We start from the raw sequence: 26,870 nt of genomic DNA, 5'->3' as shown, positions 1-26,870 counted from the left end.
GTATAGCAATAAGGACACGAGAAGCAAAGTTCAGTAATGGTCAAGAGAGTGAGATGCCTCTCAATTTATCTTTATAGAGTGTAAAATTTTTCTGCCTAAATTGCTCACCCTGCTCACCCTGCTCACCCACAATGTTAACCCACACTCACCTGCACTCACCCTGCTCATCCGTGACACAACGAAGCATCACCCAACTCACCTGCACTCACCCCTTCAACTAGTGGTATTCTCGGGTAAAGCAGCAGCTATGTCAGGGCTCATTGACAGTTCAACTGCATTTAACCTGTGGCTTAAGTACGGCTGAGCGGACGGGAAGCCCTGTTCTCCACACCCTGTGGTCGTATGTACTGTTCTTCTTTTGAAAAGGGCTGTTATAGAGCTATTTGTATATTTACGATGCTAAGGCCCTCGTAATGTTGAAAAGAAACCCCGATCTTTCGCGAAGTTAGGGGAACACTGCAGAGTCCTCGGTTTAGGAGCTATTCTTGTTATCATTCGGCAACATTTCAATCCCGCAGGCATTGATTGTCATCGCGGGGAGTGATGCGGACCGAGGAATGTCATGGCCACGGACGAAAATCCAGTGGGATAGTTGAATGACAGGAAATGTGTGGAAGCAGCATTTGTGAAGTTATGAGGGTGTCAATTACTCCCTACCAGGGTATCTAATGATTTATAATACGCACGGTATGATAATCTAAGTATATTGTTTGAAAAAATCATAGATTCTTTTGGAGTTGAGGAAATCGTTTTGTCATCTAGCTTCCCATTTCTACGCCATCTAATCGTATAGATGATAATTAATTGCGATGACAATGTGGTGCGCCATAGACATAATAATGAGAGAAATATGGTTCACATATGTAGACAGTAAACGTACAAAATTGCAGATTATCCATTTACAATATTGATTACTTGAATTACCAGGCCAAAAGCCCAACACGAGACATTCGTGTTAATTTTGGCTCAGATTCTATCACTGATTGGCCTTCGGAAGGGTTCGGAAGAACACCAAACATAAATCTCAAGTCCTGTCTATGAATATTATATAAGAGAGGCAGAGGAATTGACTATTCTACTTCGTATTCTGAACATATAAGCCCAGAGTATATTCCTCAACTCACAACCATCTACACAATGCCCGCCACCACAATGAAGCAATGGACAATCACCTACCCAGACAAGAACATCTCCGGCATGCGCATGTCCAAGGTCCCTCTGCCCAAAACAGGACCCCATGAAGTCCTGGTCAAATTTAAGCAGCAGCTTTGAACTACCGCGACTGCGCAATTGCTAAGGTGAGTCAACTGCCCTACGACAACCTCACTTCCTATCCCTTTCCTCAAAGCCAACTAACCAAATTCTCAAGGGAATCTTCCCCTTCGCACACAAATAGCCCATTGTCCCAGTCTCCGACGGTGCAGGCGTAGTTATCGAAGTCGGCTCCAATGTCAGAGAATTCAAACAAGGTGACAAAGTAATGACCATATTTAACCAGGGTCATCAGTACGGCGACATAACTCCTTATGCTGCATCCACTGGAGTCGGGGGCACAATTGATGGCGTGCTCCGTCAGTACGGTGTCTACAATGAGTCCGGACTTGTGAAAGCCCCCCGAAATCTGACTACCTTGGAAAGCAGCACACTTCCAGGCGCGGCACTTACAGCCTGGAATGCGTTGTATGGGCTTAAGCCTATCAGGCAGTGGGTGATAGTTCAGGGAACTGGAGGTGTTGGTGTCTTTGGGCTCCAGGTATGTATTTCCTGATTCTCATTGTTCTGGGGGTCGTTGCTAACGAGAAATATAGCTGGCCAAAGCTGCAGGAGCGACTGTCATTGCTACCACGTCTTCAGAGGAAAAGGCTTCACGGTTGAAGGAGCTGAAGGCGGACCATGTTATTGATTATCGCGATCAGCCAAATTGGGGTGGTGTTGCTCGGCAGCTCAGTCCGAATCAAGCTGGGGTTGATTATGCTCTGGACATTGGGGGTACGGATACATTGGAACAGAGTTTGGAGTGCATCGAGATGGAGGGGATAATCAATCTGATTGGTTTTCTGGGTGCTGGTGATAAGCCTCAACCGGGGATTTTGGACGCTTTGAACTATGTCTGCACTGTTAGGGGGTTGTTCGTGGGTAGCCGTGCTATGCTAGTTGATACGGTGCAAGCTTTCGAGGGGAACAATATCCGTCCTATGATTGATGGACGGATTTTCGGATTCGAAGAGGGGAAGGAGGCGTTTGAATATCTGGTAAGTTAGCAGGAGTATATGGTGATGTGAGATGCTAATGTTTGATGCAGGCAGCTCGGAAACATTTCGGTAAGGTCGTCGTGCGGGTTGATTAGGTAAGGCCTAGGAAATGGCTTGAGAAACAATTAACTTTAATGAAAGCAAATATGTTCATCATGCCTGTCAGTCTGTATACTAGTGCCCTCAGCCTAAAATAGCAACTATGTTAATGAAGTGGCTTAACCATCATATCACAGCCACACCCGGTTGGCTGCCACAAAACCCACCGCCTTTCTATAATGGACTCCTCGTCACGGGCTGCATTCTGCCGGCACGATTCAGAAATGACAGGCGGTGAAAATAGGTAGACGGTGCCGAGGAGCGACGGTCGCAATGGCTCGAGTGCTCTAGAATCAACAAACAATTTCATGGTCAGTTCGAACAGCTCTGGCTGCCTTACTGCTTGCCCATAAACGAGCTGTGCTAGACATATCTAGGCTCCCATTTCAGCTTCCAAGGCTCGTATAATCCTTCCACTTCTGATCCTCTCATCTGCTAAAAGCGTCCCTGAGCCTCCTATAGGCACCTGCGGTGTAGAGGACCCTATTATCGATCCACTTGGGTCTTTTAGTCTGCCCGGAACAATGGTGCGCCGAGATATGAGATGCTTAGTGCCAGCCATGCGTCCCTCATTGGTGTGTTTGCATGGACCATCTCCGCAGTGCTCATCCATCTGAGAAGGATCAGCTTTGGCCCCCAAGTCCATGGCTGAGTGATTGTTTTTCCGGTCGCTAGCTCCTCAGCTCAGCAGCGCCTCAGCGTCTCAACTCCTCGAGGCTGAAGGCCATCTTTCAATGTCAACCCAAAAGGACCCTGATAGGAACCTATTCACCGTCACAGCATAAAGAACAATCTTTGACCCATATAATCCGTCTTCATGTCTTCGGTCTGCCATGGCATGCACGATGGTGTGATTCAGAACATCCAAGCCGACCTTGCGTGTGGTGTCACCAATTCCACCCACCCCTATGTGACTTGCTGCGTCAATGGCGACTACTGCTTGAGCAATTCGATCTGTGTGAATACCAATGCCAAAAAGGGCGATTATTATTATGCGGCGGATTGCACGGACGAGACTCTTGAAGATGCTGCTTGCGGGACGCGATGTGGTGAGATTGATCCCATTGAGGCCGCTGCAACGGTCGCTGACATTGCTCTCGTAGGAGGTCGACTCAATGCCGAGATCGTCTATACATCCGACGGATACTGGGCGTGCTGCGAAAACGACTCTGGGACGGTGAACTGCTCCAATCCGTCCAAGGAAATCTGGGCTGCTCCGGCCCCATCGAAGCTCGCGACAATCCAATATCTCCCACCTACAGCATCGGGCACACCAACATATGCGGTTGCCACTTCCGCCTCTACCTCATCTACCTCCACTTCCTCGTCCAGCTCTACATCGCCTGCCACTTCGACCAGTTCGTCTTCAAGCGGCTCGAGTATCGGCGCCGGTGCGGCAGCCGGTATTGGTGTTGGGTCTGCAGCTGGAGTCGTCATAGTGGCGGCCATAATAGCGCTTCTATTCTTCCGCCGGCGGAATACGTCGAATGTGCTTGCCCAAGGGCCAGCTGGATATAATGGTCTTGAGGAGACGTGGTCGCAAAAACAACCGGCCGAGGTTCATCCTGTATATGAGTTGGATCGGTCTGCACAGCATGCCGAACTGGATGGACTGCCCAGATCGTAGACCCGCACAGATAATGTTGTTTCGGGATGCAGTACTGTTCCCCATGATATTCTCTGATCATAATAAGACGAATACTAATGCAGAACAGAGACACCTATATCATGCCGTGATGCACATACTACCTGTCATCCTTCTCAACACACAATACCCGACAGACTTGACGAAACAATGTGAGGGTTACTTATCTCTCCTGTACATAATATCGATAATATCCACAAATATACCTTTTCTCAACCCACTACTCTCATCTATACCCTCCACATCCCTCCTCACCTCCCCAATAACCCCCTCTTCAAACTCCCTAAAAGCCCTCTCCATCCCCACCTCTCTAAAAACTCCCTGCACCCGCTCAACCCCCTCCCCCTCCCCTTGGCCATACCACTCCTCCAACACCGCCCTCTGCCCTGCATCCACCATCTTCAAAGCCTCCACAATCAACCAACTACACTTCCCATCTTTGATATCCCTCCCCACCTCCTTTCCCAACCTCCCCCTCTCCCCAAAACTATCCAAATAATCATCCTGCACCTGATAGTACATCCCCAACCGCACCGCAATCCCCCTCATCCTCTCCAAATTCTCCCCCGTCGCCACACCCCCCAAATACAACCCCACCGCAACAGGCGCATACACACTATAATACGCTGTTTTCATCCTCGCAATCGTCTCACACTTCCCCTTTGTCAACCCATGCACTCCCCCCTTCCCATCTCTACCCCTAGAAGAACGACTAGTGACGGAAACCAAATCAACCATCTGCCCCAACTCCGTCCGAAACACCACCTCCTGAAACAACTCCACCACATCAACATACCACCCACTCTTTCCCTTCAAATACCTCTTCAGCAAAGAATACACAATACTTTGCAACAGCGCAGCATCGTTAATAGCCTTGAGCCCGACACCCGGAATAGCATGCCAGGAGGGTTTCCCTCGTCGAAAGGTATCATGGTCTTCGATGTCATCGGGGACGAGGAACGAGGCTTGAAGGAATTCGACCAGCCAGCCGAGTTTTGCGGCGAGGGTGTATTCGGGGGAGGTGAGTGGGCGGGAAAGGGTGCGGGCGTAAGTGTTGGGGATGAGCAGCCCGCGGAGGTGTTTTCCAGATGTGGTGTTGTGGGTTATGTTCTGGGTCAGTGTTATTGGATATACAGTAGGTGGTTGGACTAAAGTAGGAAGCGGGGTACCTTGCGGAGCCAGCTTAAAGCTTCAGGAGGAGTATGTATGCTCTTCGCATAGCTGAGCGCGTCTTCGAGAACAGTGGGGAAAATGGATTCGAAGCGGTCGGGATTTATATCCATGGTGGGGTGCGGTATGCAGAGAGACAATCTGGCCGTCTTTTGGTTTTTTGGCAGTCATTCTAAAATTAGAGGCGACAAGGAATGTTTCTTAAATATGGAGACTCGTACATCATGTCGGATAGGCTCCAACTGACGGAAATTTAATCCAACCGTGTCTCCACCCCGCGGAAGTACATTCTTGATCTTATTAAACACTGTTCATTTCCCACTTTATCTTCAGGATGGCGAATAAGATCTTCTGGAATCCAAGAAGGTTGTGTCTTGGTTTCTGGTTTGTGTTACATAGTCACAAAAGTTGGTTTTTGATTTTACGGGTCGGAGACCGGCTTTCCATGGCTATTGTGGGGAAAATCAGGGCATGCTTTCCCCGTCCTTGTCCGCGGAAACATTCCTCCTGTTGGGGGTATTTGCTGCATGCGTGGTTTGCCTTGCTTGGCTCTCGGAACTACTCGTTAATCTCATTGAGTAACACGTACCCGGGGGAACATGGCATCAGTACTTAGACATGTTATTCCCTCTACACTAACTACAATACACATACAAACTCTAATAAACGATCAATGATCCAACATAATACAATATTAACCCCCCCCCCTGAGAAACAAAATCACCCCCCTCAGAAAGATAACCAATCCTCCTAAACAGGCGGCTCCTTCGTATACCCCAATGTCCACTCCGCAAAAACCCGATCTTCATCCCTCGGTTTATGAAGCGCATAGCATAATGTCGCATCCAAATGATCCGAAAAATCAACATGTCCTGTACCGGCCTCAACAATTTTCTTATAGTTGATAAAGTCGCCGGGCTTGGCATCACTGGGGAAGAAATGCAGCTGTACCACGGGCTTTACAGTGATGCTTTGGTCTTTTTTCGCCACTCTCTGATATATATCATTAGCATCTGGATATGGATAAAAGAGGGTGAGGGGAGGGGGGCGTACAGATGCACACGCTGCAACTTTCTTAGTCGAACCATCTGTCTTTCCAAAGCCGACCACGTAAGCGTTGCCGTCTGCGTCTGTCTCGGGAAAGTCGGGCCCGGTTTTCACGATGAATGCACCGGGGGTGGGGGATTTTGCTTGGGTTTGTTCTAAGGTGGGGGTGCCGTTGGAGGTGATTGAGAGGTCGAAGACCGCTGTATGTTGGGTTTAGTATCTCCGCCTTGGTATGGTGTGGAATGAACATACGTGGCTCCGAATCATCTTCTATCCACGCCACTACAGCGTTTTCGACTTCCACCCGTCCGGTCTTGGTATCTCCGTATTGTCGTCCGACGACTGTGCCTTGCAGTTAGCTTACCGTTCCCTCCAGTTGATACATCCTCATCAATCTTAAAGAATAATGAAATACTGACACGCATAAATAGGCCCAGCGGTATGAACATCCCAATGATCATGATGTTCAACAAAACTAGACACCCAAACCGGAGTCTGGAAATCTTCATCGTTATGGTCGGGAGGAGGTGCGAACATGATATAATTCCGATCCTTTTTGCTGTTGTTCAACAGCTTGAACCAGTGAACTTCGGCGTCGGGGTCGGTCATTTTGATGTGGGATGGTTGGATGTAGTTGTAAGGTCGTGGTTTGGTTGGGAAAATGATGTTCTTGGAGTAAGGTATATGTATGGTCTTTATACCCAGATGATGTCGTGTCATCATTTACCCCTTGCAGAGACAATGCCGGTTTCGTTGGATGCATGCGGAGATAATGTCCGCGGGGTTGCGGGGGCTGGTAATCTACGTCATCGGAGACCGCTAGATTGTGGTGATTGATTGATTTCGAACTTTCTCAGTCTGTTGATTGAAAGGAAATAGTGGAACTTTGATTTATTGGAGATCTGGACTGTCATGGCTTCGGGGTCATGTAAATAACAGTCCACGACATGAACTGTATAGGGCCGACGGAAATTCTCAGTACCCGGATTACTGTGCTAGATCTCAACATTTCGGGAAGATCTAAGACATTAAAGGAGTCAGGCGGGGGGTTAATTTAATTAGTTGGGTTTATACGATTTGGAGTCACCAGCGGGTCTGCTCTCAATTCATTATTTTGTTTTTCGTTATTTTAAGTCTTTTTTTTTCATTCTTTTTTCATTGCTGACTTGGTGGGGTTTTGTGAGGAGAGATAATGAGTTTACTGGTGGGCTAGAGGGTCATGTATGGGATGATGGACCTATAGCGACAGAGCTAAGTGTAGTATCACAGAAATGCTTAGCAACTTCAGTACTATCTCCTGAGACAACAAAATACCATACTAGCATCCTGTCACTCATCCGATCATCACGGCACTAATCTCCCACAACGACAACATATATCATGCCATGCCAAGACATAAAGGTGTGATATTAGTTAGCCACTGTCAAGAATCCATTATTAAATACCGGCCACATCCCCACCATCCACCAACAGAAAACAAACCTCCACCACATAACCCATCAGATCTACTCCTCATCAGGAGGGGTATTATCATAAGCAGTATCCCACACACCATCCCCCTTACTAGGTCCTGGCCAGCGGGAAGCCCCCAGCCCAAGGCATTGCAAAGCGCCTTAGTAAGCAACATGCAACACACTTTGACCGCATTTAAAGGCCTTCATCAAGCGCTATTAAAAAACTCCATCAAGCGCTACTAAAGGACTCCATTGAGCACTTCTAAATAGCTTCGTCGAGCGCCCCCAAAGAGCTACTAAAGATCTTTATTGAGCGCTACTAAAGGGCTCCGTTAAGCACTCCTAAATGACTTTATCAAGCACATTGAAAGGGCTACTAAAGATCTTCATCAAGCGCTATTAAATGCAGTACTTAATTCAGACCTACAGTCTAAATATAGACTGGGGGGCCTTCCCCCCTCCAGACCCTCTCTGAGATCCTTGTTAAACTGAAGCGGTAAGTACTGGCAATATAGTTTAAGTCATGTTATAAGTGAATCAAACAACCAATCAGGAAGCTAAAAATGTACAAACTATCAGACCACTAAGAAGTCTTGAAGCTGGAAACTTCCCTAGCAGGACTGAACCTAGTATTGCTCAGCGCTAGCGCGCTTCGCAAATCATCCAAATTATGAATAACAGTACAAAGACTCGCGTCCTTAGTATGCACCCCAAAATTGATGTGCGCGGGTTTACCCTTCAAATCATTATAATCAATCAGGTCGCCTGGTGTGCCTGAACTGTTGCCAAAGTATAGCTCGATGATGGGATTCACAACCTGCTGGGTGTTGGGATGAATGGGGATCTATATCCACGGGCGGTGTTAGCCTCCGGGCTTTGGGAGTATGGCAGATAGAGAAAGGGGACTAACAGATGCACATGCTGTGATGTCTCCATTCGGACCATTGCGTTTTCCAAACCCAATCACGTAGGTGTTACCATCGTTGGGGAGGTCCTTCGTGACGACTGTGAAGGATACTGCGTCGTTGGATGGCTCTCCGCTGTCTTGGAGGATAGGATCACCGTTGTTAAAGGCAAGGTTGAATATTTCTGCAGTCGAGGTTAGTGTTTCGAAGGGGGTAGTCTGGGGGTGGGGAGGGGGGAGGGGGTGTATTAGATACAACTACCTGGGCCTCCGTTGACAATTCCTGAATCAGTCCAAGTGGTTATATTTACGTGGTTGTCTGTTTGGGTTCCGACTCCTGGAAACGATGCTTATCAGTATATTTCCTTGACTGGGTTCAAAAGTTCTATCAAAGGGAATACCAGCGAAGATTGGTGCGGTGGTATGCACCTCCCAAGACGTCTCGTTGGCAATATCATTGCTTACGATCCAGATCGGGGTATCGAAATCGGTGGTGGGAGGTGGTGCAAACATGAGGTACTTTTGGGTTGCGCCGCTGTTGTTGATTAGCTTGAACCAGTGAACTTCGGGCTCGTCGTTTGCCATTTTTTGGTGTCCTTGTGCGATTGGATTTCATGGTTTGTGAGGGGAAGATGGATGGTTTCTGGTGGAGGGAGGGATGTTGCAAGCCTTGATATATGTTTGTGGCAGCCACATGAAGTTCTTGATCATGAAGTATTACGCTAACGAGGTAGTGGAACCTTGTCATGGATGATACTATTGAGTATATTCGCAGTTGCCTGGATGTGGCATGCACTTGGAATCAAAGATGTGTTCCGCAAGGATTTGTATACCAAGCTGGCTGCTATTGGTTATCATGTTTTATAAAACTTGTTTTGTCAAGCATCTTTTGCTCACGTCGCTGAAAACGTATTTATTGCGCATGGCATGGATGTCTATGACAGCGATGCATCTGGAAACATTCGAAAGTTCCTTGATGGTATCTGGCATATGCAACGTTACACAAGCTGGAATACCTTGCAAATAGATTATAGCGGCTGCTGTTAATTCATTGTGGGAACCTTGACAAGTGTGTGATGAACTGGTCCTTGACGGCCAACTGATAGGGAAACAGGATTTTTCCCATTCCTATTACTGATACATCGAAAGGGTGACATTGGTGAGGCGCTAGAGTCACACTCACTCCACAATCAATCATACTCTATGTCTACCGCCTTCGAAAACCAGCTTGTTGAAGTCTACATCAGTCTAAGAACCTGTAATAGTGATCATTAGTAGTATTTTGCATAGGATTAGCCGCAATTGAGAGGCTTCGTACTAAATGTCCTACAGTAACTGCTTCGAGGCATGGTAAAAGATCCCGAGATGGGCTCAGTATAGGTATAGCTTTGCTGCTATTACTGTAAAATCTCCCGGTAAGCTACCTAGCACGATTTTCTGGAGGTATACCCGACGGAACTATACTTAGATATCAGTTATTAATGTAGGAGACTAAGATGAGGTAGTAGGGACTCAACGAATTTAATGGTGCTTGGTGATCATTATTTTAGAGGAAAACAAGATAACAGTATTGAGCAAGATGTTGATACGCTCAAGTATAGCAATCTATATGGGATACTTCTAGTGTGCGGGAGGCTAGATCTGTAGGTATCATCAAAGGTAAATATCTCCAACTCAGGAGCCGCGTAGGTTACATAGTTTGTTGATATTGGGTAATTTCAATTGTGTTCCGGGAGATTTGTCTCATCAAGTAGGTTTGGCTTCATAATTTATAATCATGATTTTGGATGACGTTATAACTGATGTGCATGCAAGTTAACATCTGAAAAGGATACAGTCAGTGACTTCGGAAACGAACGGCACTGTTGGAGTATTAACACCGCGCTTATAGTATTTAAGTAACTTAGATGCCAAACTTATGAGCGTAAACGACTCTAATGATAATATCTAATGAATGGCAGTAAAGTTTATGAAGAATTAGATTACAGAATAACCTTCTTTCGGTAAAACAAAATAGGTGTAAGCGCGTATTTCTAGAGATGCAGGAGTAGGCACCACCCGAGGCATTATAGCAGACCCGCTAGTTAGGAGGATCATTAGTGTAAGCAGTATGCCACACAGGATTCCCCTCTTCATCCGTTTTATTAATAACCGTACAAAGTGTCGCCGCCCCCTGATCCGAAAAATCAATGAGTCCGGCTTCATCCACAACGTTGTCGAAATCAATCAGGTCACCTGTCTTGAGAGCCGGTTTGTCTTCAGAAACCTGGTGATTCTTATAAAAGTACAGCTTGATTATAGGAGTTACTGTCGCTTCGCCGGTCTTGTTCGCGACAATCTGGTTGACATGTGTCAGTAATAGAGAATCGATCCAGATATACGCAGGCCTTGGAATTAAAGGGGTACCACTCACAGATGCACACGGGAAAATCTCCCCACCCGGACCATTTCGCTTCCCAAAGCCAAACACATAAGTACTACCATCATCTTGAGGGAGCTTCTTAATATCCACTGTAAAAGCTCCCAGCTTCGTGGATGTCTTTCCACCGTCCTTGATGTCGGGGAGTTCATCGCCGAACGATACATGGAGCGTTGCTATACTCAAGTTAGTATTTCTCAAAAAGCGGAATTACATTGTACACCGCTATTAGGTACAACTCCCTGGAATTAACTGATCATTCTCATCCTTCTTCGCGAGGTACACTTCGTGTGATTTCTCGATTGCGATTCTGGTTTTCTTATCTGCACTCTCGCCGGTGGTGTATTGTCTTCCGGCCCATGCAAACATGGGTGCCGTGGTATGCACCTCCCATGAGTCCTGGTGGGAAAGCGTGTTTGTAACCCACACGGGAGTCTGGAATTTGGCGTCGCTGGGAGGCGGGGCAAACATTATGTAGTTGTCTTGGGTTGAGCCTGTGTTGTGGAGGAGTCGGAACCAGTGGACTTCGTCTTCGTTTTCGCCGGACATTTTTGCAGTGGTTGTGATGGTGATTTCTATGAAATAGAATAGGATGATGGATTGAATTCCTCTCGTGGGATGTCTCAGGATTTTATATCTTGGCTATGGGAGTATACTGGAATGAGCCTATCATTATTTTGTCCCCTCTAGCTTAGCATCTATACAGTTACAGCACTCAAATTAGACGTCTTCGGGGGTGTAGGTCAGGCTGAAGTCCACGGAGATTTAGGTGGAATGTGGTGATGAGTAACATTCTTGATTGCTTTTAGAGTTTACTCGATCTAAGACTGGACTGCAGATCTACATAGTTCCGAAAGCATGCATAATCCCCAGCAGCTCAGCAGCTAATTTTAAAGTTAGCGACTCGGCATGAAATCCTGCTGTGTCTGTCCCAAAGCCTTGGGACCTTGTGGTATGTTTTACACAATAAAGTATCCAATGTCAATCAGACACTAAGCAAGGTTGCTAAACCATCAAGGAAACGCATCATAAGTCTCCTCACCCCAACACGCCCCCTGCACCTCCACCCCACTCACATTCTGCTCTGCCCTTCCATCAGCCCCAAACCTTTTGACGAGCCCCCCATCACCCGCATACGGATTAAATACCTCCCACCCTTTCCCCTCCAATCCCCTCTCAGGATCCCTAGCAAACGCAAGCAAATAATCCTGCATGACCTCACTGGTCTCCTTCTCCAATTCCATCCCCTCTCCACGAAAATCCGAATACGTCCCAAAGTTCATGGCGAGATCACTCGAATGATATGCCCCCATCCAATGGAACGGACTCAGATTCGTAAAGTTGCCGGCGTATTGATACCGGTATGTCTTCCGGCCTGCGTTGTGGCGCACGATACTGGTATGGGCGGTAACGCATAGCCAGTCATTCAGCGTTGCGGCGTTTACACCCGGCTGCCAGGGTCCGGCGGTCACATTGGTACTGGGGTATGTATAGAGTGCAGCTGCTTCGTTGGCACAGTTGGACATGATAGCGGGGGTATTTGCGATTAGACCATTTGCTGCGCGGGCGGGATAGTCTGAGAAGACAATTTTCTCGTCTGCGATTGGCGTGAAGACTAATGATGGGGTGGTTTTAGAGTCAGAGTACTGGCCGACGAAGTTCTCGATGCGATTGACAGAGACTTGGCGCATGCAGTCGAGCTCTGCTGCAGGGTTGGTAGGGAAATCGCATCCCATGTGTTTGGCGACAAATGTGAAGTTGGTGTGGGCGTGGTCGGCGTTGTCAAGTGGTTTTATGGCCGTTCCGGATTGAGAGAAGGTGGCTCGCGCGATGAGATTATCGTGCCAGGCGTAGGTGTGGAAGTCGGTGGAGATGGACCCGGCCGATTGGCCCCAGAGAGTGATGGCGGTGGGATCACCGCCGAAATGGTGGATGTTTTCATGGACCCATTCTAAGGCGGCGCGTTGGTCGAGGATACCCAGGTTTTGATCGTCAAGGCCGGCGGCGTTGGGGAAACCCATGATGTTGACGCGGTAGTTGATTGTTACGACGATATGGCTTTGGGTTCGGGATACCCATGAGGCGGGAAGTTGGTAGGGCACGTTGATGCCCCCGGTTTTGAACCCGCCACCGGTCATGAAGAGGAGGACGGGGAGGTTGGAGGTGTTGGCATTGGATGGGGCCCAGATGGCGAGTTGGAGGCAGTCTTCGGAGCTGGCTTGGGCCATTAGCCCCGCTGTGGTGTTCTCGTTGCCGTCCCATATGAAGAACTCGGGGACGATGTTGCTGAAGACGGTTGGGTTGGAGGAGACATATTGGGGACAGGAGGGAGGAAAGTTGGTTGCGTAATGGGCTTTGTTGGAACTGGGGAGGGTTGCAGGTGGAAGCCATCGACGGGAGGCTACAGGGGGTTGGGCATAGGGAATGGCGCGGAATTCACGTACGGAGGGATACTCGGGATTGAGGAGGCCAGTAAAGATGCCAGTTCTGGTGCGGACGGTTAAGTTGGTGCTTCCAGCCACGAGGGCGGAGAAGAGAAAAAGCGCAAGCATCATCATGATGGATGCCAATTTCTACCTCTTTTTCCTCCACTCGATGATGAATTTATGTGTCTGGGGATACCCCGCATCTCAGATGGGCAAGTCTCCTGCTAACCGGATGTAATCACCGGCATCGCAAGAACCCTTAGGATTCGTCCTGGTGGGTCTACGACTACAAACCCCGTCGGATTCCGGGTTGAGAGACGGCATCTGGTAGATGAGCACCATTCATATGCCATTCGGACAGGTTAGAGTACTGATCTGGGCTGCAGAACTCCTGCCGATCCCGGGATATCCGAATGACCCACTGTGAATGCGGAGGGCTTCCAGTTCCGAGGATACTTTGCTCGGTATTCCCGATGCCGGAGATCATTAAAGAGCAGAATGGCCTGCGTTTTGGTTGAATTGGCTTATTTTTAGGATGTGGAACAGGAAAACCAGGTGAATCCAGCATGCTTCTTCAGTCCGTCAATCTCATTCGAGATGAGTCCAATATCTGCCATTTCCCAGCCTAATCATACATGCAGATTTATCGATGACATTGGCCTATACCTGTGTCCTGTATCTTGATCTGGTCGAAGCATTGTATATCATGTAGTCGAAGGGTTGCATATCGTCCAGTCGAAAGAGTGTAGTCCATTGTGACCACAACATAGAGCACCAGCCAAATGAACTGTCACACCCATGCCAGCTACAAAAGAATCTTATTCAAATCAGTGCACTATGGTTGCGGAATTCACTGACTATATGCCTTCTGTGCAAACACACACTCGTGACGCACGCTAATAGCCGGGTTAGCCGAAGGTCAGTAAACCGTCAAGTGGCCGGCATCACTTCAGCATCATAATCCCACACTGAGTATCCTATCTATCTAAATCTTGTGTTCCATCTCTCGGCGTTTCTTGTATCAAAGCACATATTCTCACCATGCTGCCCCGCATCGCACCCCGCGTCCGGGGCCCTTACACCCCCCTTCCCCGCATCACATCTTCCTTGAACTCCGTTCACTCCAGTGGTTCGATTTCAGTCGTGTCACACAAAGCCACCTCAGGATGGAATCACCAGCCGTCACAGCAGACGCGTCGTTTCAGCGAGTCAGCCGTTTATGCTCCACAGATCAGAGTCATCAGTGTTCCTACTATGGGGGACTCTATCTCTGAGGGCACCTTGGCTTCTTTTCACAAGCAAATCGGTGATTATGTCGAGCAGGATGAGGAGGTTGCCTCTATTGAGACAGCTAAGGTTGACATCGCGATTAATGCATCAGATAGTGGAAAGATCACCAAGTTCCTTGTGAGCGACGGTGACACGGTGACGGTCGGACAGGGAGTTATGGAGATCTCGCTGGAGAACCATGACGCATCGTCTGCCGTGGAACACAAGCCTGTCTCTGTGTGCACTGAAGTGAAGCAAGGGACTTCTGAACCTCAGCCTGAGAGCAAAGCTCAGACTGTAGCTGAGCCTGAGTGCACATCTGCCCCAGCCGTCCCTCAAATAGAAGAGCCTACTGCTGAAAGATGGGAAGACCCTGAGCCTGTTACCATGGGGATCCGCACTGAGCGAAGGGTATGTCCCCTCCCAGTACCTCTGTTACCCTTGCAAATCTAATCAGACGCAGGAGAAGATGTCCCGTTTACGCCTCAGCATCGCCGAACACCTCCTCGATTCCCAAAACACCACGGCCTTCGTTACCACTTTCAACGAAGTCGACATGACGAAGGTCATCGAGTTTCGCAATAATAATAAAGACCATGTGCTCGAAAAATGCGGAGTCAAACTCGGCTTCATGGGTCCGGTTGCCCGTGCGTCTGCGCTCGCTTTGAAAGAGATCCCAATCATCAATGCCTCTATCGAGAAGAACGATACCATCATGTTTAGGGAGTACATTGACCTCAGCGTTGCCATTTCGACTACCAAGGGATTGGTCACTCCGGTCTTGAGAAACATGCAGGACATGGGTGTGGTGGACATTGAGAAAGGGATCGCGGAGTTGGGAAAGAAGGTTAGTTTCATCCCTTCTCCAGGAACGATCTGACCCTATAGGCCCGCGAAAACCGATTGTCCTTGCGCGACTTGCTCGGAGGCTCGTTTACGATCAGCAATAGTGGCATCTGGGGCTCGCTGTTTGGAACTCCGATAATCAATGCCCCACAGACGGCGGTGTTGGGTATCTATGGAATTCAACAGAGACCTGTTGCTATCGATGGCCAGGTTGATATTCGCCCGGTAAGCTCATTCGAACCGGTTGGTGTGAAGTGCTAATGATGTAGATGATGTATACAGCTCTGACGTATGATCATCGCCTGGTGGATGGGCATGAGGCGATTATTTTCTTGACCTTGGTCAAGAAGTACCTCGAGGACCCGGCCAGTATGCTGATCGAATGATTGTCAATTCAACCTTACTACGCTTTATAAAGCGCTTGATTCTGAATCTGCTGAGACATAATTAATATCAAATCATGTACACTATCTTCCAGCAATTCAGTACAATCTTCAATCTCATTACATCATCGAGTAGAATAGACCGTATGCTTTTATTAAACATCTATCGTGATTCATAACACATATGAGGCTAGTCCTTCCCAGACAACGCCGCAATCAAAGCCGCACCAATGCCCGAGCCATCCTCCGCCGGAACAAACGACACCAAATCCTCACCTTCCGGCCACTCGAGAATCTCCCGCAAAGCAGCCACCGCACGTTCCTTAAACCGGAAGAGTTTTTCGAACGTTGATCCGTCCACTCCAACTCGGCCTTGTCGGATGCCCTCCTTTTTGCAGATCGCGGCAATACCACAAGCATACAATCTGGCCGCACGCTTACACACAATCTCTCCCAGGAGGCAACACACTCGCAGCTCCTCCAGTGTCGGCTCGATACCAAACTCCTCGTTGAGAAAGGTGCGTGTCTCCGCCATCGCGCTATCCTCCGACGACCCATCCTCTTCCATCTTCGATACGCAGGATGACTCCATGGAATGGGTATCTCGGAGACGACTGAGGTCGCCTCCATCCAGGAATCCCACCTTCTCATGCAGATGGACGATGATCAGCCGTACAATTTCCCCGACATACAGACCAGCCACCATTTTCTCATATGTCTGCTGGCCCGGTCGCGGCGAAGCCCGGTCGATTTCCAAGTCGAATTGACACCGCGGAAGAATCTTATGACTGTTATCGAATGCTCCATACTCTGTATTTATAGCCACCAGTTGATCAGGGGGCAGATTATGCTCTGCAATCTTCGGCACCCGTCCACACTTTTCCATATACGCTGCATTGCACCCCGTGCCGAAGATACTCCCTATTTTAATCTCAGGATCTTTGTATGCCGACGCGATCAACGTCCCGGTGGTATCGTTGACCAAGGCAACAATATGCACCGGCAGATTCTATCGAATCAGAACTGCTTCACAAACATCAGAATGACAACTTACCCTCGCCTCGAACGCACCCTCCAGTTGCGCAACAACATCTTCCCCCTCCACCCCAGCAATATCAAATCCCTTCGTCCAGCGCTGCAACACACCATGTCGGATATGATCCTGCATCACCGGATAGGAGAACGTAAACGCTAGTGGCAGTTTCTCGTCCGGACGAGCCAGATCATGTTCTCGCAGGAAATCCGCCACCCGGTCGGCAATGTATCTCCAGAGATCATCCGCATTGCCGGTCTTCAACTCCCCAGGTAATTTGAATTTGCTCTGGGTGATTTCGGATCCGCCTTTTTCTTCTGTTAGGATCACCTGGCAGACGCGGATGTTGGTCCCGCCCATGTCGACGGTGAGGTATTGGCCTGTTTCGTGGCCGGTCGGGCAGCTGGTTACCCAGGTTACGTTCATTGGCTGGTTGGTTAGTATTTTGTATTCGGGGAGAAAAGAGGTCTTACAATGTCGCTGTCGGAGTTTCCCAGTCCTGCGAATTGTTAGTTTGTGTTGTGGTGGCTGGCTGGGCACGGACCTTTTTCCATCTCTTGCACAAAGTGATCGGTGATGCGTCGAAGGGAATCCCCATCTACGGCAAACATTTGCGCGATGTGTCTAACTTCCTCTGAGACTTTGTCTGGGATTCCTGCGCTGCTGTCAGCTTGGTTCGTATGGCGGTGCCGAGGATCATACCCTTTGGGAAGTGGATGCCCACTTGAGGAGCTCCTTGTGGTTCTTTCATTGTGACGATGTGTGAGTGACTGACTGCAGAGAATGATGAGCGCGATGGTCGTACGAAGTCATTCATCTTCCTTATATAGAGGGGAGGACGTCAATGCTCGCTTCTTACGTATACAATCCGTCTTATCGGACCACCATGAAGCAATACCAGACTATACCCACCGGGATCAATACCGACCAGTCATATTCCCGCTCCAATAAACTACACTCGGTCCGAGATCGACGCTGGATTCAGGGTTCTGGTCGGTTGCTTCAGTGTGACGTCGGCCCGAGCGGGTCCGGAGTGGTCCATTCCGATGCGTACTTTGCTATTGTAGTGAGCTTATCTGGAGGCTCTTATAATGACAACTTCACGTAGGAACATAGTTCAACAGGTGACTACATGCTGTGCCAAAAGACAGGTCTAAGATAAGCCTACGTCATGAAGAACGGTCTGGAAGGGGATAGAAGAATCCACATCTTTTCATCGGAATAATGCTATCCCTATCCCATGGAAGGTCAGACTAAGCGCCATTCCACCTATCATTGTCCCGAATACGGCACCCAAATGAGTATGCCTCATCCCACTTCAACCTATTCCCACACAAAAAAATACGACACTCATACTTTTGCCTTAAACAAACCAAACCAAGCCACCTAACCAACAAAACCCCTCTCTAGGTCCGTTGCTCCGGAAACTTCCTATACAAATCCATCAACCGATCCATCGGCGCAGCCATCAATCCCACCACCGTTTCAAACGGCGGCTTATCCGGCGCCGTGGGATGACTCCTCGTCGGAATGAATCTCTTCGTCCGATCAAACGACGCGACCATCTTATCTGACTCATCCCTATGAAGTGTTTTTTCGAGCGCAGGTAAGTCCTGTTCTTCTTCCTCCTTAATATGTGTAGCTAGATTGGCCCAGAGCTCTTTGATAGTCGGGAGGAATTCGGGGGAGGTTGGGGAGAGACTTTGGAATTTGTACAGGAGGTCTTTTACCTATTCCTCTCCTTGTATTAGCTATTTCATCTTGGTTGGGTATACTGGGAAGGAAGAGGGGGAAAGGGTGGTAGCATACGACTTTATGTTCCACTCGATCTTTATCCGCCATATCTCTACCCCGGAAAAGATGTGTCTCGAGGGCTGGGTAAACGACGATTTCTTCGCTGATTGAGTGTCGGGCGAGGTCCCAGGTGAATTGGTTCTGCCAGCGGGATTTTTCGTCGGGAGACTTGGCGGCGAGGATTTGGTTGTAGTTGTGTTCTAGGACGCGGTGGTCGGCAAGGATGGCGTCGGATATGAGGGGTTTGAGGGGGGTGGTGCTGAAACAACGGGGGGTCGAGTGTAAGAGGGGGCGGGAGAGGGGGGTTCGGAGGGGGTGGTACAGGAGGCGAGAGGAGGGCATTTTGTTTTGTTCTTGTTCTTTGGGATAAATGATTCTTGAGATGGGTCTATGGGAGCTGGAAGAGTAAAAAGGTAGTACGCTTTAAATAGTTGCAGTGTGGATTACCAGGAAATGACGATTCTAGATTATGATCCTGAGATTCTTCCGATATCTATCTTCTGAATTTTTCATAGGTTATAACAGCCAATATAAGTTAATTGAAGTATCTTCCGAGTCTCCATGACAACTCCACGGGTAATACTCGCCACTAATCGATGGCAATCATGATTGTCAGACACGGATGAGATCTGACATTCGGGGCATACTGTGATTAAATCTACCCGATTGGTCGATCTAGATCGAAGCACCTCTTTAAACTTTGTATTTCGGGTGACTGATGCCATGAACCTAGGTTATTGTCATGATGTCAATGCTTACTCGATAGATACTAAATATAGACTTTATCCCCAATACCATTCATGCTCATTAAACAAACTATCCCCATCGCCAAATGCCAACCGACCTATACCTTCCCCTCTTCGTTAAAAATCACTCCAAACCTGATACTCCGGAAAATACCTCTCATGAATCCTCCTCGCATACTCCACCACAACCGGAAACCCTCTCACAATCCCCTGCGTCTCGGGACACCTACACCAACACACACCATTAGCCTTAGCCTACCCTAACATACCCAATCCTCCTCCACCTCCACTTCAACACAAGTAAGAAAGAGAAGACTCACGCAGTACATATCACCGCCCCAACCACAAACCCAAAAACCGTCGCGTCAGCCTCACTCGGCCTATCACCTCCAAGCAACCAAAACGGCCCATCCCCATCTTGCCTGGTGATCATCTCCGCCCTCGCCTGAACAAGCACCGCATTAATCTCCCCCCAAATCTCCCTTTTGAATTCTTTTCTCTCCTCATCGGAGTATCGTGATGTCCCCTGTCCGTGTAACGTACTCACCTGCTTTCGGTATATGAGCTGTCCAACGATAACTTGGAGGATGTAAGGCAGAGAGGAGAGGATGTGGGCGCGCATGGTGTAGTAATTGCCGATCCATTTCTCGTGGCTCTGCGCTTGTTAGCACCTGTCTTTTTACACCAAGTAGTTCATCGACTGAATAGTGATGGCTGGATGAGTATGTGGGTGTGCTACCTGGAGGAAATAAACCCGATCTTCCAATAATGACGTGATACCTCGATCTAACATCCTCTCTTTAACTCCCAGATGGGCATTTAAGTCATCAAAATTCCCCTCTTCAATATATCTCCGCGTAATAAGCGTTGAATCCGAAAGGATCTCTGTTGTCGATTCCCCAGATGAGGTTGGTTTTTCGATGCGAATATAGGGTATCTTTCCCCTCGGCGCAGCGCGAATAGATCCACCTTCCGTGCTGTAGCGTATGTCCGAGAACCGAAACCGGGCTTCCAGTTTCGTAACGAAGGGTGACCAGGTGTAGATCCCTGGGGTGGGGAAGCCGCGGTAGAGGGTTATTTTGGGGGACATTTTGAGTTCTTTGTTGGGCTTGGATGGGTGGTCTGTGAAGTTGGGCTCTGGGTGTGTGGATATATGTATGGAATTTGGATCGGGTTTTGGAACATCGATAAAAGCCGGGGCGCGGATTGCGGGTTCTGGAGCGGGGAGCGGGAGGGCGCCTGAAATGCTGCCTATTTAGATTGATGGATTATTATTTGCCAGCACGGACGCTAGATCCATCGCTAGGCTGACATGTCAGCGCATTTTCTGGTTAGGGATGGGTTGGATCCTTCGGTGTAGGAGTTATTTTGCTGACTGGATTGATCGGTGTTCTGTTGATTATTGTTTGGGTAGAATTATTGAGCGGTATCTCGTTACCGAGTTTGATGGCACGATTTCGACTGCAGCATAGGACGGAATACCTCGTTATATAATACCTGTCTTGGACAGGACAATGTAGTAGTACAAGTTGGAAAGAAAATGCCCAATCAACCAGGCCTCAGATTCAAGCGATTACAGCCGCAACAACAGCAGCAATCACACCAAACGGTCCATACGCAAGAGCGCTGGCGCCGTTCTTAACAACTCCACTGCTGCTCCCAGAGGCCGTGCTGGCAGTAGTCCCATTACCAGTTACAGTTCCGTTGGCCGATACAGTCTGGTTCGTCGCCGTGGCCTGCGTGGCAGGGATCTGTTCCTTGTATGCCACCAAAGTCGACGTAATAATGCTGGTCGCACTCATCGATTCCTCAATACCGCTCCATCCATCCCATGTGGACTGGTACCACCTCTGACCACAAACCGTTCCACTATCCCCGCCTGAGCACTGCTTCGCCGCGCCAACGGCAGAGCCCTGTAGACGCGGAAGAATCTCCGACGCCGTGTATGGCGCCACAACGCTCACAAACGCGAGGTCACCCGCAAGAAGACCCTTGTAGGTGGACTCGGCATCATTACACACATGGGTAGGCTCACACGTCACCTCCGACATGATATTGCCGCCGTATTTCTCCGGAAAGAAGGTGCTAAACGTCGTGTTGAGAAGTCCGTCCAATCCGGTCTTCCATTTGGCTGTCTCTCCATTCGTCTACTTCCGTTAGATGTATCGCACAGCATAACCCGGTGGTCAACTCACATAATTGTACATATACGCCGCACCGCTCACATACGTTGCGTAGTTATACGTCCACTGGACCTTGCTGAATGTCGAACAATTCTTATCCGTCGTCGTCGTATCCGCAACCGTCCACTCCTCATCGATCAGAGAATTGACACTCCAATCCCAGACTCTCTCCGCCCAGTCCGAGTACGTCTGGTTATTGGTATACCGCGCCAATCGCGCAGCCAGCTGAAACAAACCACCATTGCTGATCGCGTTCTTGTACGTGTATCCCGCTTCGTAGGGCCAGATCTGCCACCGGAGACCTCCACCACAGGTATTGCTGTCCCAGCGCGCGGCTTGCATGTCGAAGACGCGTTCCGCGAGACTCGCCCACGAGGGCATGTCGGTTCCCTGAGGAAAGTCCAGCTCCGCTGCGGTCATCGCCGCCAGCGCCCAAGACATTTGGTCGTCGTTGCCCATGTATGAGGACCAGTTTGAGGGCATGTAGTTGTCGTTGCCGCGTTGGAAGTATAGCCCCTGGCTGACGGCAGGATTGTTGGACGCGTCACCGGTGAAATACCAGTATTGGATCATGGTGTTGAAGAGCGCGCCGCCCTCCCACCACGAGGAGTTGAGGTAGCCTGGGATTTGGCCGGTTTGGTTGCCGGTGTAGTAGGACATGGTGTTGTAGGCGACGGTGGCGGCGGCATTCTGGATGGATTCTGGGTTAAATTGTTAGAGGAATGTCAAAGCTACTACCCGTAGATCAGAAGAGAAGTATCCATAGTGTTTCCGAGGCGTAGAAAGTAGAAGATGTCAACTGGGTATGATGGAGGGAGTCGGGGTACCTTGGCTGGTGATGTCGAGGTCGATCGCTGTGGCGCTACCGGCCAAGGTGGCCGCCGCCACGTAGGTGAGGCGAACCATGTTGTTAGGGAGGATGTGGGTGAGTAATTAGATTGGGGACGGGGCGAGTCATTTCCTTATAGGAAAGCTGCAGCGCTGACTCTTAGCAGTTAGACTAGTGTGGATGAAATTCTAGCATCGCAGCCTTAAACTGGAAGAGGGGTAATCGCCCCCAAGGGGGCTTAGACTGGCTGGAGGGGCTGAGGGTGGAGTGAAGAAATTCAGGGGACTTTCGCGATGAACTGCTCCGGAGGCCCTGTATTGGATAGGTTTCAGGGCCCGGGGACGCTAACAGGCACAATTGGATGTGATTGGTCAGTGAGGGGCGTTAATTTCGGGTTTTCGATGCCAAGCCCGGGCCGCCGGAGATGATGGCCAGTTCTCACACAAGGTTCATCATTTGATATCTTAAAGAATTTATCCGGAAGATATCATTTCCTGCCAAGCTTATGATAGATGTGTACAGCGTTAGAGTTTTAAAATCCCTGTGTCATATTTCAATGCAAATGGTTGGACCAAATTCATTATGGCTGTTTCTGTATTCGGCTAAGTTCATACAAGTCTCATTGAAAGATTATTAATAGGCATCTGCACAACCACAGATACATCTACTATCGCTTTGATAAAAACGCATCAAGTCTGGTGTTTCTGGAATAACATGTCTTGCTGGAAATTCTCTGTGGTTTTTATTTCTTGGGAGAAATAGTTCAAGTTACAGTTCAATTTCCATGGAGTGTTTGTTGATCTTCTTATCATTGTTGTGTATTCAGCTGAAAGTGTTATACAGGGTGGAAGTTAATAGCCTGCTTATTTAGTAGGCTTGAAGGAGGCAGAGTCTATCCTAGCCAGGAGATTCAAAATTTCTTTCGGAAGATGGAGGTGTGCAGTCTATATACATTAGAACCAATAATAATGGGCGTCCACGTGCCTTGTGGTATTGGGCGCGACTCCCTTCTTTAATCAATCTACACAAAACTGTACATCGCACAGAATACCCTGTCATACCATCTCGATCACTCAATTTCTCATACAAATTGACGAATCCAATATTCCTCTCAGAATTGTCGGACTTGATGAGAAATTCTACCGCTTCTACAAATCTCGGTGCAACCGCATTCCCTCTTCAGTCTAGCACAGTTGACGCTAGAGTTGTAATATCTTTACATCCTCTGATTACACGCACATCTTCGGATTTCACAATGATTAGCCTATGGAGACTTCTCTGGAATTAATGCAGCTTGATCATTACATTGATTCTACAAGTCTTTCGATTTTCTTAACGGTGAACCGCTTCAGAGGAGTGTATATCATGGAAGAATGCTCAAATACGCCCCAGTATTCAGAGCGATGGGTGATTTACACAGTTGTGAAAGGAAATAGCAGAGAAGGGGGAATCACAGATTATTGATGATAATGATAATGATAGCAGCACTTGGCATTATCCCGTCACAGTCATCATCACAGGGATGCAGGATTGACCAGGATGTGATCTAACGAACCTCAGTTCATTGCAAACAGTCGGTAGGCTGAATTGTCTATGAACGGACAGTATTTCTTGAAGTGGTGCGTTTTGTGCGACTTTCGGTTCAAACCTTAATTCTAGGGTCTAACAGTTTAAACTATAGATGATGGGGGTTTCTCTCCGTCTGGATGAGTTCATGATGCCAGCCTTCTTTCTTTTTCTCTGTGTTCCCTTCTCCAGTCAGCATCGGCAGTCATCATTGTCGGGTACGAAGGAGAGTCGCACCCTGCTACTGAGGAGTAGATTCCTCATCTCGAACGACCCATTTCCCTCTCCTCAATCTTTGGTCTTGGTGGCAGGGTCTTCGGGCATTGTTCGCATAAAGCCACGATGTAAAGCACTGCTTTCACTTTCATGCCCACCAAGTAGGCCACAATATCCTCCGAGTGGGAACGTGGCCATCCTGAAAACATAAGGCAAAGCCTAATTGTGGGTTTTGTGTTGCACATTCCCCAAACAAACCCCGCATGTCTGCGTATCATCGAGAAAGGTCATGCTTCTAGACAAGGATCTGCCACAAACGGCGCTGAACCACGGCATAAATCGACATTTTTAACCCAGAGGTCAGTCTCTTCCACATGAGTCAGACATTATACTGATTACCTGCAGTTTTTATTGACGGAGTACCTCTAACACGCCCTTATTCACAATGTCCCCCATCGTGCTCTATATCTTCTGCTTGTTGATCTATGGGAGGGAGGCAACTGCTTCTACCTCCACTCCATCAGAGAACTATTCCAAAATATGCCCTTCAAAGGATAGCACTGTCAGGACCCTTGACGATGGCTACCGTATTACGTATCGTTGTGATAGCTTCCCATCCACCTACGACACACAAGGAACACCGGACATCGATGACGCAGATGAATGTGGACGCATATGCCAGAAGACAGAGGGCTGCCATGGGGGCGTCTGGAGCCCCGTCCAGCAGATGTGTTGGACCTCTACCGAAAAAAATCCTCGTCTTATCCCTTATGAACGCCTAATTTATTTCGAGCACACGGAGGAGACCGTCCCACATAATGACGAGGCACAACAGGAACAAGAACGATGTCAACTCAAACTCAGTGGTTGTCAGGTGGAAAAGGATCTCTGTGAGAAGAAAGCTGAGACAAGTGACACTCAGCTTACAGCTTGTCGGGATCAGATAAGCCTGGCTGATAAAGTGTCCGAGTCCAGCGCGGCTCAATTGGCTGCTTGTGAAGTTCAGAAGGAAGTTCTGGATAAGAATGTCCAGGCGAATGCGGCTCAACTTCGGACATGTGAGACCCAGAAAGATGTGTGTGACAAAACATCCGGAGCAAGTTCAGCCCAACAAGCGGCGTGTGAAGCACAAAAGGCGGCGTTGGAAAAGCAGTCAGAGGCCAGCCACGCACAACTCGCGACATGTCAGGAACAAAAGGGGTTGTGTGACCAGAAGTTCGCCGGCGTTACCACTCAACTCACCTCTTGTCTGACACAGAAGGACTTGCTGGATAAGAGAGTTGCGACAAATAGCGCTCAGTTGTCTACCTGCGAAACGCAGAGAGGATCGTGGGAGGCAAAATCCACTGAGTTGGCAGGACAAGTCAAGGCATGCGACGCGGCAAAGGAGGTTTTGGATAAGAAACTCGGGACGAACACTGCTCAATTATCGGCTTGTGAAACACAGAAGGTCTCATGCGAAGCAAGGTCAGGCGATTTAGCAGCACAGGTCAAGACCTGCGAGGCAGCGAAGGAGACGCAAAAGCAGGAATGTGCGAAAACAGCCGAGGGGAAGATCAAACCCAACTTATATACCCTTCGGGCTCGGCACTGCAACAAATACCTTGATGTGAAAGATGGTGGCAAAGCAGATGGAACCAAGGTTCATTTGTGGTATGTCTTTCGAGAGGATTTAACAGTGGCAGACTAACATTGGTCCAGGGAGAAAGTAACAACGCTCAACCAACGATACTTTGTTACTCACGCAGGGAATGAGGAATATCTCATTCGTAATCAGGGAACTGCAACCTACATGTCTGCCGGAGGTAGGTCCCACCATTGCAGCAAGGTCTCGATCCTAACTGGAAGTAGCTTCGAAAGGGGGCGATCTCACTGCAAATAACCTCCCTATGGACAACAAACGGATCCGCTGGAAGTTTGTTCCACTCGACGACGGCAGTGGAGCATATCAGTATGTAGCATGCTACCGGTGCTCTTATCAATATGACTAATGTTTGTCTCCGATAGTATCTACAGCGTTGCTTATCCTGACGAACTCATCGATGTGAGCGCAGAAGGCACTGCTAATGGGAATCGGATCATGACCTGGACAAACAATAATGGCAAGAATCAGCAGTTTTTCCTTGAAGCTTTGTAGCGTGGTCAAGTCAGTGTCTCTAGTCTGATAGGGATTGCCTGGGGTTTTGTGCATTCATGTTCTCCAAATTATAATGGACAGATATATTGGATTTCAAAGGGCCAATCAGAAGCACATCCATCTAGCTCATTCAGAAGTTACACCCTGACAGTCCACAAGAAGTGCACGGGAATCTAGTTACTCAAAGCAGTCATAAAAAGCCACCGCTCGGTGCTCAACAATTACTACATCATATTAAGTTTCGTGTTCTGTAAACTCTAATGTTTTGTGTTGCGTGGTGTAAAGTATATGTGTTACAGGTTCGGTCAGCACGGGGTTGAATAGCATCATGGTTGGGCTATTTTGAAATTCCTCGTCGCACACTCCTCGGATTCATAGCCTCCGCATGAAGGATCAGCGCATCCTAACCCTCGACACGAGTATAGAAAACGATAAATTCCTGAACTTCAACT

The 26,870-nt window shown here is 48.5% G+C and overlaps 13 protein-coding genes across 13 annotated transcripts; 4 read left to right on the top strand and 9 right to left on the bottom strand.

Moving 5' to 3' along the window:
* Positions 1-1,137: 1,137 nt before the first annotated feature.
* Positions 1,138-2,347, top strand: BO94DRAFT_605648 (zinc-dependent alcohol dehydrogenase family protein; the record flags this gene model as incomplete). The annotated part of the gene is made up of 4 exons (XM_025616498.1): positions 1,138-1,248; positions 1,397-1,753; positions 1,809-2,252; positions 2,303-2,347. 4 exons carry the CDS (start codon positions 1,138-1,140, stop codon positions 2,345-2,347), a joined length of 957 nt encoding a protein of 318 aa, XP_025463902.1.
* A 452-nt stretch (positions 2,348-2,799) lies between these two features.
* Positions 2,800-4,214, top strand: BO94DRAFT_524162 (uncharacterized protein). The gene is made up of 3 exons (XM_025610248.1): positions 2,800-3,400; positions 3,455-4,009; positions 4,067-4,214. The coding sequence occupies exons 1-2, from the start codon at positions 3,169-3,171 to the stop codon at positions 3,976-3,978; spliced, it is 756 nt and encodes a 251-aa protein (XP_025463901.1). The 5' UTR covers positions 2,800-3,168; the 3' UTR covers positions 3,979-4,009; positions 4,067-4,214.
* On the bottom strand, positions 4,156-5,279 carry BO94DRAFT_524160 (FPP/GGPP synthase family protein; the record flags this gene model as incomplete). Its single annotated transcript, XM_025610247.1, has 2 exons — positions 4,156-5,106; positions 5,166-5,279. The coding sequence occupies 2 exons, from the start codon at positions 5,277-5,279 to the stop codon at positions 4,156-4,158; spliced, it is 1,065 nt and encodes a 354-aa protein (XP_025463900.1).
* Positions 5,280-5,916: 637 nt separating this feature from the next.
* Positions 5,917-6,865, bottom strand: BO94DRAFT_627279 (uncharacterized protein; the record flags this gene model as incomplete). Its single annotated transcript, XM_025617407.1, has 4 exons — positions 6,633-6,865; positions 6,466-6,555; positions 6,220-6,413; positions 5,917-6,159 (listed from the first exon to the last, which is right to left on the bottom strand). Exons 1-4 carry the CDS (start codon positions 6,820-6,822, stop codon positions 5,917-5,919), a joined length of 717 nt encoding a protein of 238 aa, XP_025463899.1. The 5' UTR covers positions 6,823-6,865.
* Positions 6,866-8,250: 1,385 nt separating this feature from the next.
* On the bottom strand, positions 8,251-9,165 carry BO94DRAFT_474325 (uncharacterized protein; the record flags this gene model as incomplete). Its single annotated transcript, XM_025608508.1, has 3 exons — positions 8,251-8,511; positions 8,578-8,756; positions 8,973-9,165. Coding segments are annotated over 3 exons (633 nt in total), but the record flags the coding sequence as incomplete, so codon positions are not given.
* Positions 9,166-10,651: 1,486 nt separating this feature from the next.
* On the bottom strand, positions 10,652-11,539 carry BO94DRAFT_589080 (uncharacterized protein; the record flags this gene model as incomplete). Its single annotated transcript, XM_025615927.1, has 3 exons — positions 10,652-10,909; positions 10,985-11,166; positions 11,227-11,539. The coding sequence occupies 3 exons, from the start codon at positions 11,537-11,539 to the stop codon at positions 10,652-10,654; spliced, it is 753 nt and encodes a 250-aa protein (XP_025463897.1).
* A 151-nt stretch (positions 11,540-11,690) lies between these two features.
* Positions 11,691-13,651, bottom strand: BO94DRAFT_605638 (carboxylesterase). The gene has a single exon (XM_025616497.1). It carries the CDS (start codon positions 13,546-13,548, stop codon positions 12,004-12,006), a length of 1,545 nt encoding a protein of 514 aa, XP_025463896.1. The 5' UTR covers positions 13,549-13,651; the 3' UTR covers positions 11,691-12,003.
* Positions 13,652-14,457: 806 nt separating this feature from the next.
* On the top strand, positions 14,458-15,917 carry BO94DRAFT_605630 (dihydrolipoamide succinyltransferase; the record flags this gene model as incomplete). Its single annotated transcript, XM_025616496.1, has 4 exons — positions 14,458-15,096; positions 15,149-15,532; positions 15,574-15,756; positions 15,801-15,917. The coding sequence occupies 4 exons, from the start codon at positions 14,458-14,460 to the stop codon at positions 15,915-15,917; spliced, it is 1,323 nt and encodes a 440-aa protein (XP_025463895.1).
* A 138-nt stretch (positions 15,918-16,055) lies between these two features.
* Positions 16,056-17,580, bottom strand: BO94DRAFT_538589 (hexokinase). The gene is made up of 4 exons (XM_025612525.1): positions 17,492-17,580; positions 17,421-17,446; positions 16,969-17,376; positions 16,056-16,923 (listed from the first exon to the last, which is right to left on the bottom strand). Exons 1-4 carry the CDS (start codon positions 17,499-17,501, stop codon positions 16,105-16,107), a joined length of 1,263 nt encoding a protein of 420 aa, XP_025463894.1. The 5' UTR covers positions 17,502-17,580; the 3' UTR covers positions 16,056-16,104.
* Positions 17,581-18,170: 590 nt separating this feature from the next.
* On the bottom strand, positions 18,171-19,083 carry BO94DRAFT_568617 (HHE domain protein; the record flags this gene model as incomplete). Its single annotated transcript, XM_025614695.1, has 2 exons — positions 18,171-18,677; positions 18,757-19,083. 2 exons carry the CDS (start codon positions 19,081-19,083, stop codon positions 18,354-18,356), a joined length of 651 nt encoding a protein of 216 aa, XP_025463893.1. The 3' UTR covers positions 18,171-18,353.
* Positions 19,084-19,604: 521 nt separating this feature from the next.
* On the bottom strand, positions 19,605-20,577 carry BO94DRAFT_474379 (glutathione S-transferase family protein; the record flags this gene model as incomplete). Its single annotated transcript, XM_025608510.1, has 3 exons — positions 19,605-19,713; positions 19,808-20,142; positions 20,227-20,577. The coding sequence occupies 3 exons, from the start codon at positions 20,575-20,577 to the stop codon at positions 19,605-19,607; spliced, it is 795 nt and encodes a 264-aa protein (XP_025463892.1).
* A 369-nt stretch (positions 20,578-20,946) lies between these two features.
* On the bottom strand, positions 20,947-22,621 carry BO94DRAFT_538584 (glycoside hydrolase family 76 protein). Its single transcript, XM_025612524.1, has 3 exons — positions 22,498-22,621; positions 21,683-22,371; positions 20,947-21,634 (listed from the first exon to the last, which is right to left on the bottom strand). Exons 1-3 carry the CDS (start codon positions 22,574-22,576, stop codon positions 21,053-21,055), a joined length of 1,350 nt encoding a protein of 449 aa, XP_025463891.1. The 5' UTR covers positions 22,577-22,621; the 3' UTR covers positions 20,947-21,052.
* A 2,105-nt stretch (positions 22,622-24,726) lies between these two features.
* Positions 24,727-26,418, top strand: BO94DRAFT_589073 (uncharacterized protein; the record flags this gene model as incomplete). Its single annotated transcript, XM_025615926.1, has 4 exons — positions 24,727-25,934; positions 25,983-26,086; positions 26,133-26,232; positions 26,289-26,418. The coding sequence occupies 4 exons, from the start codon at positions 24,727-24,729 to the stop codon at positions 26,416-26,418; spliced, it is 1,542 nt and encodes a 513-aa protein (XP_025463890.1).
* Positions 26,419-26,870: the final 452 nt, after the last annotated feature.

Source organism: Aspergillus sclerotioniger (assembly GCF_003184525.1).
Source record: "Aspergillus sclerotioniger CBS 115572 chromosome Unknown BO94scaffold_29, whole genome shotgun sequence".
NCBI classification, from domain to species: domain Eukaryota; kingdom Fungi; phylum Ascomycota; class Eurotiomycetes; order Eurotiales; family Aspergillaceae; genus Aspergillus; species Aspergillus sclerotioniger.
Note: the sequence above shows the minus strand (reverse complement) of the source record. Positions and strands in the feature narration are given on the sequence as shown.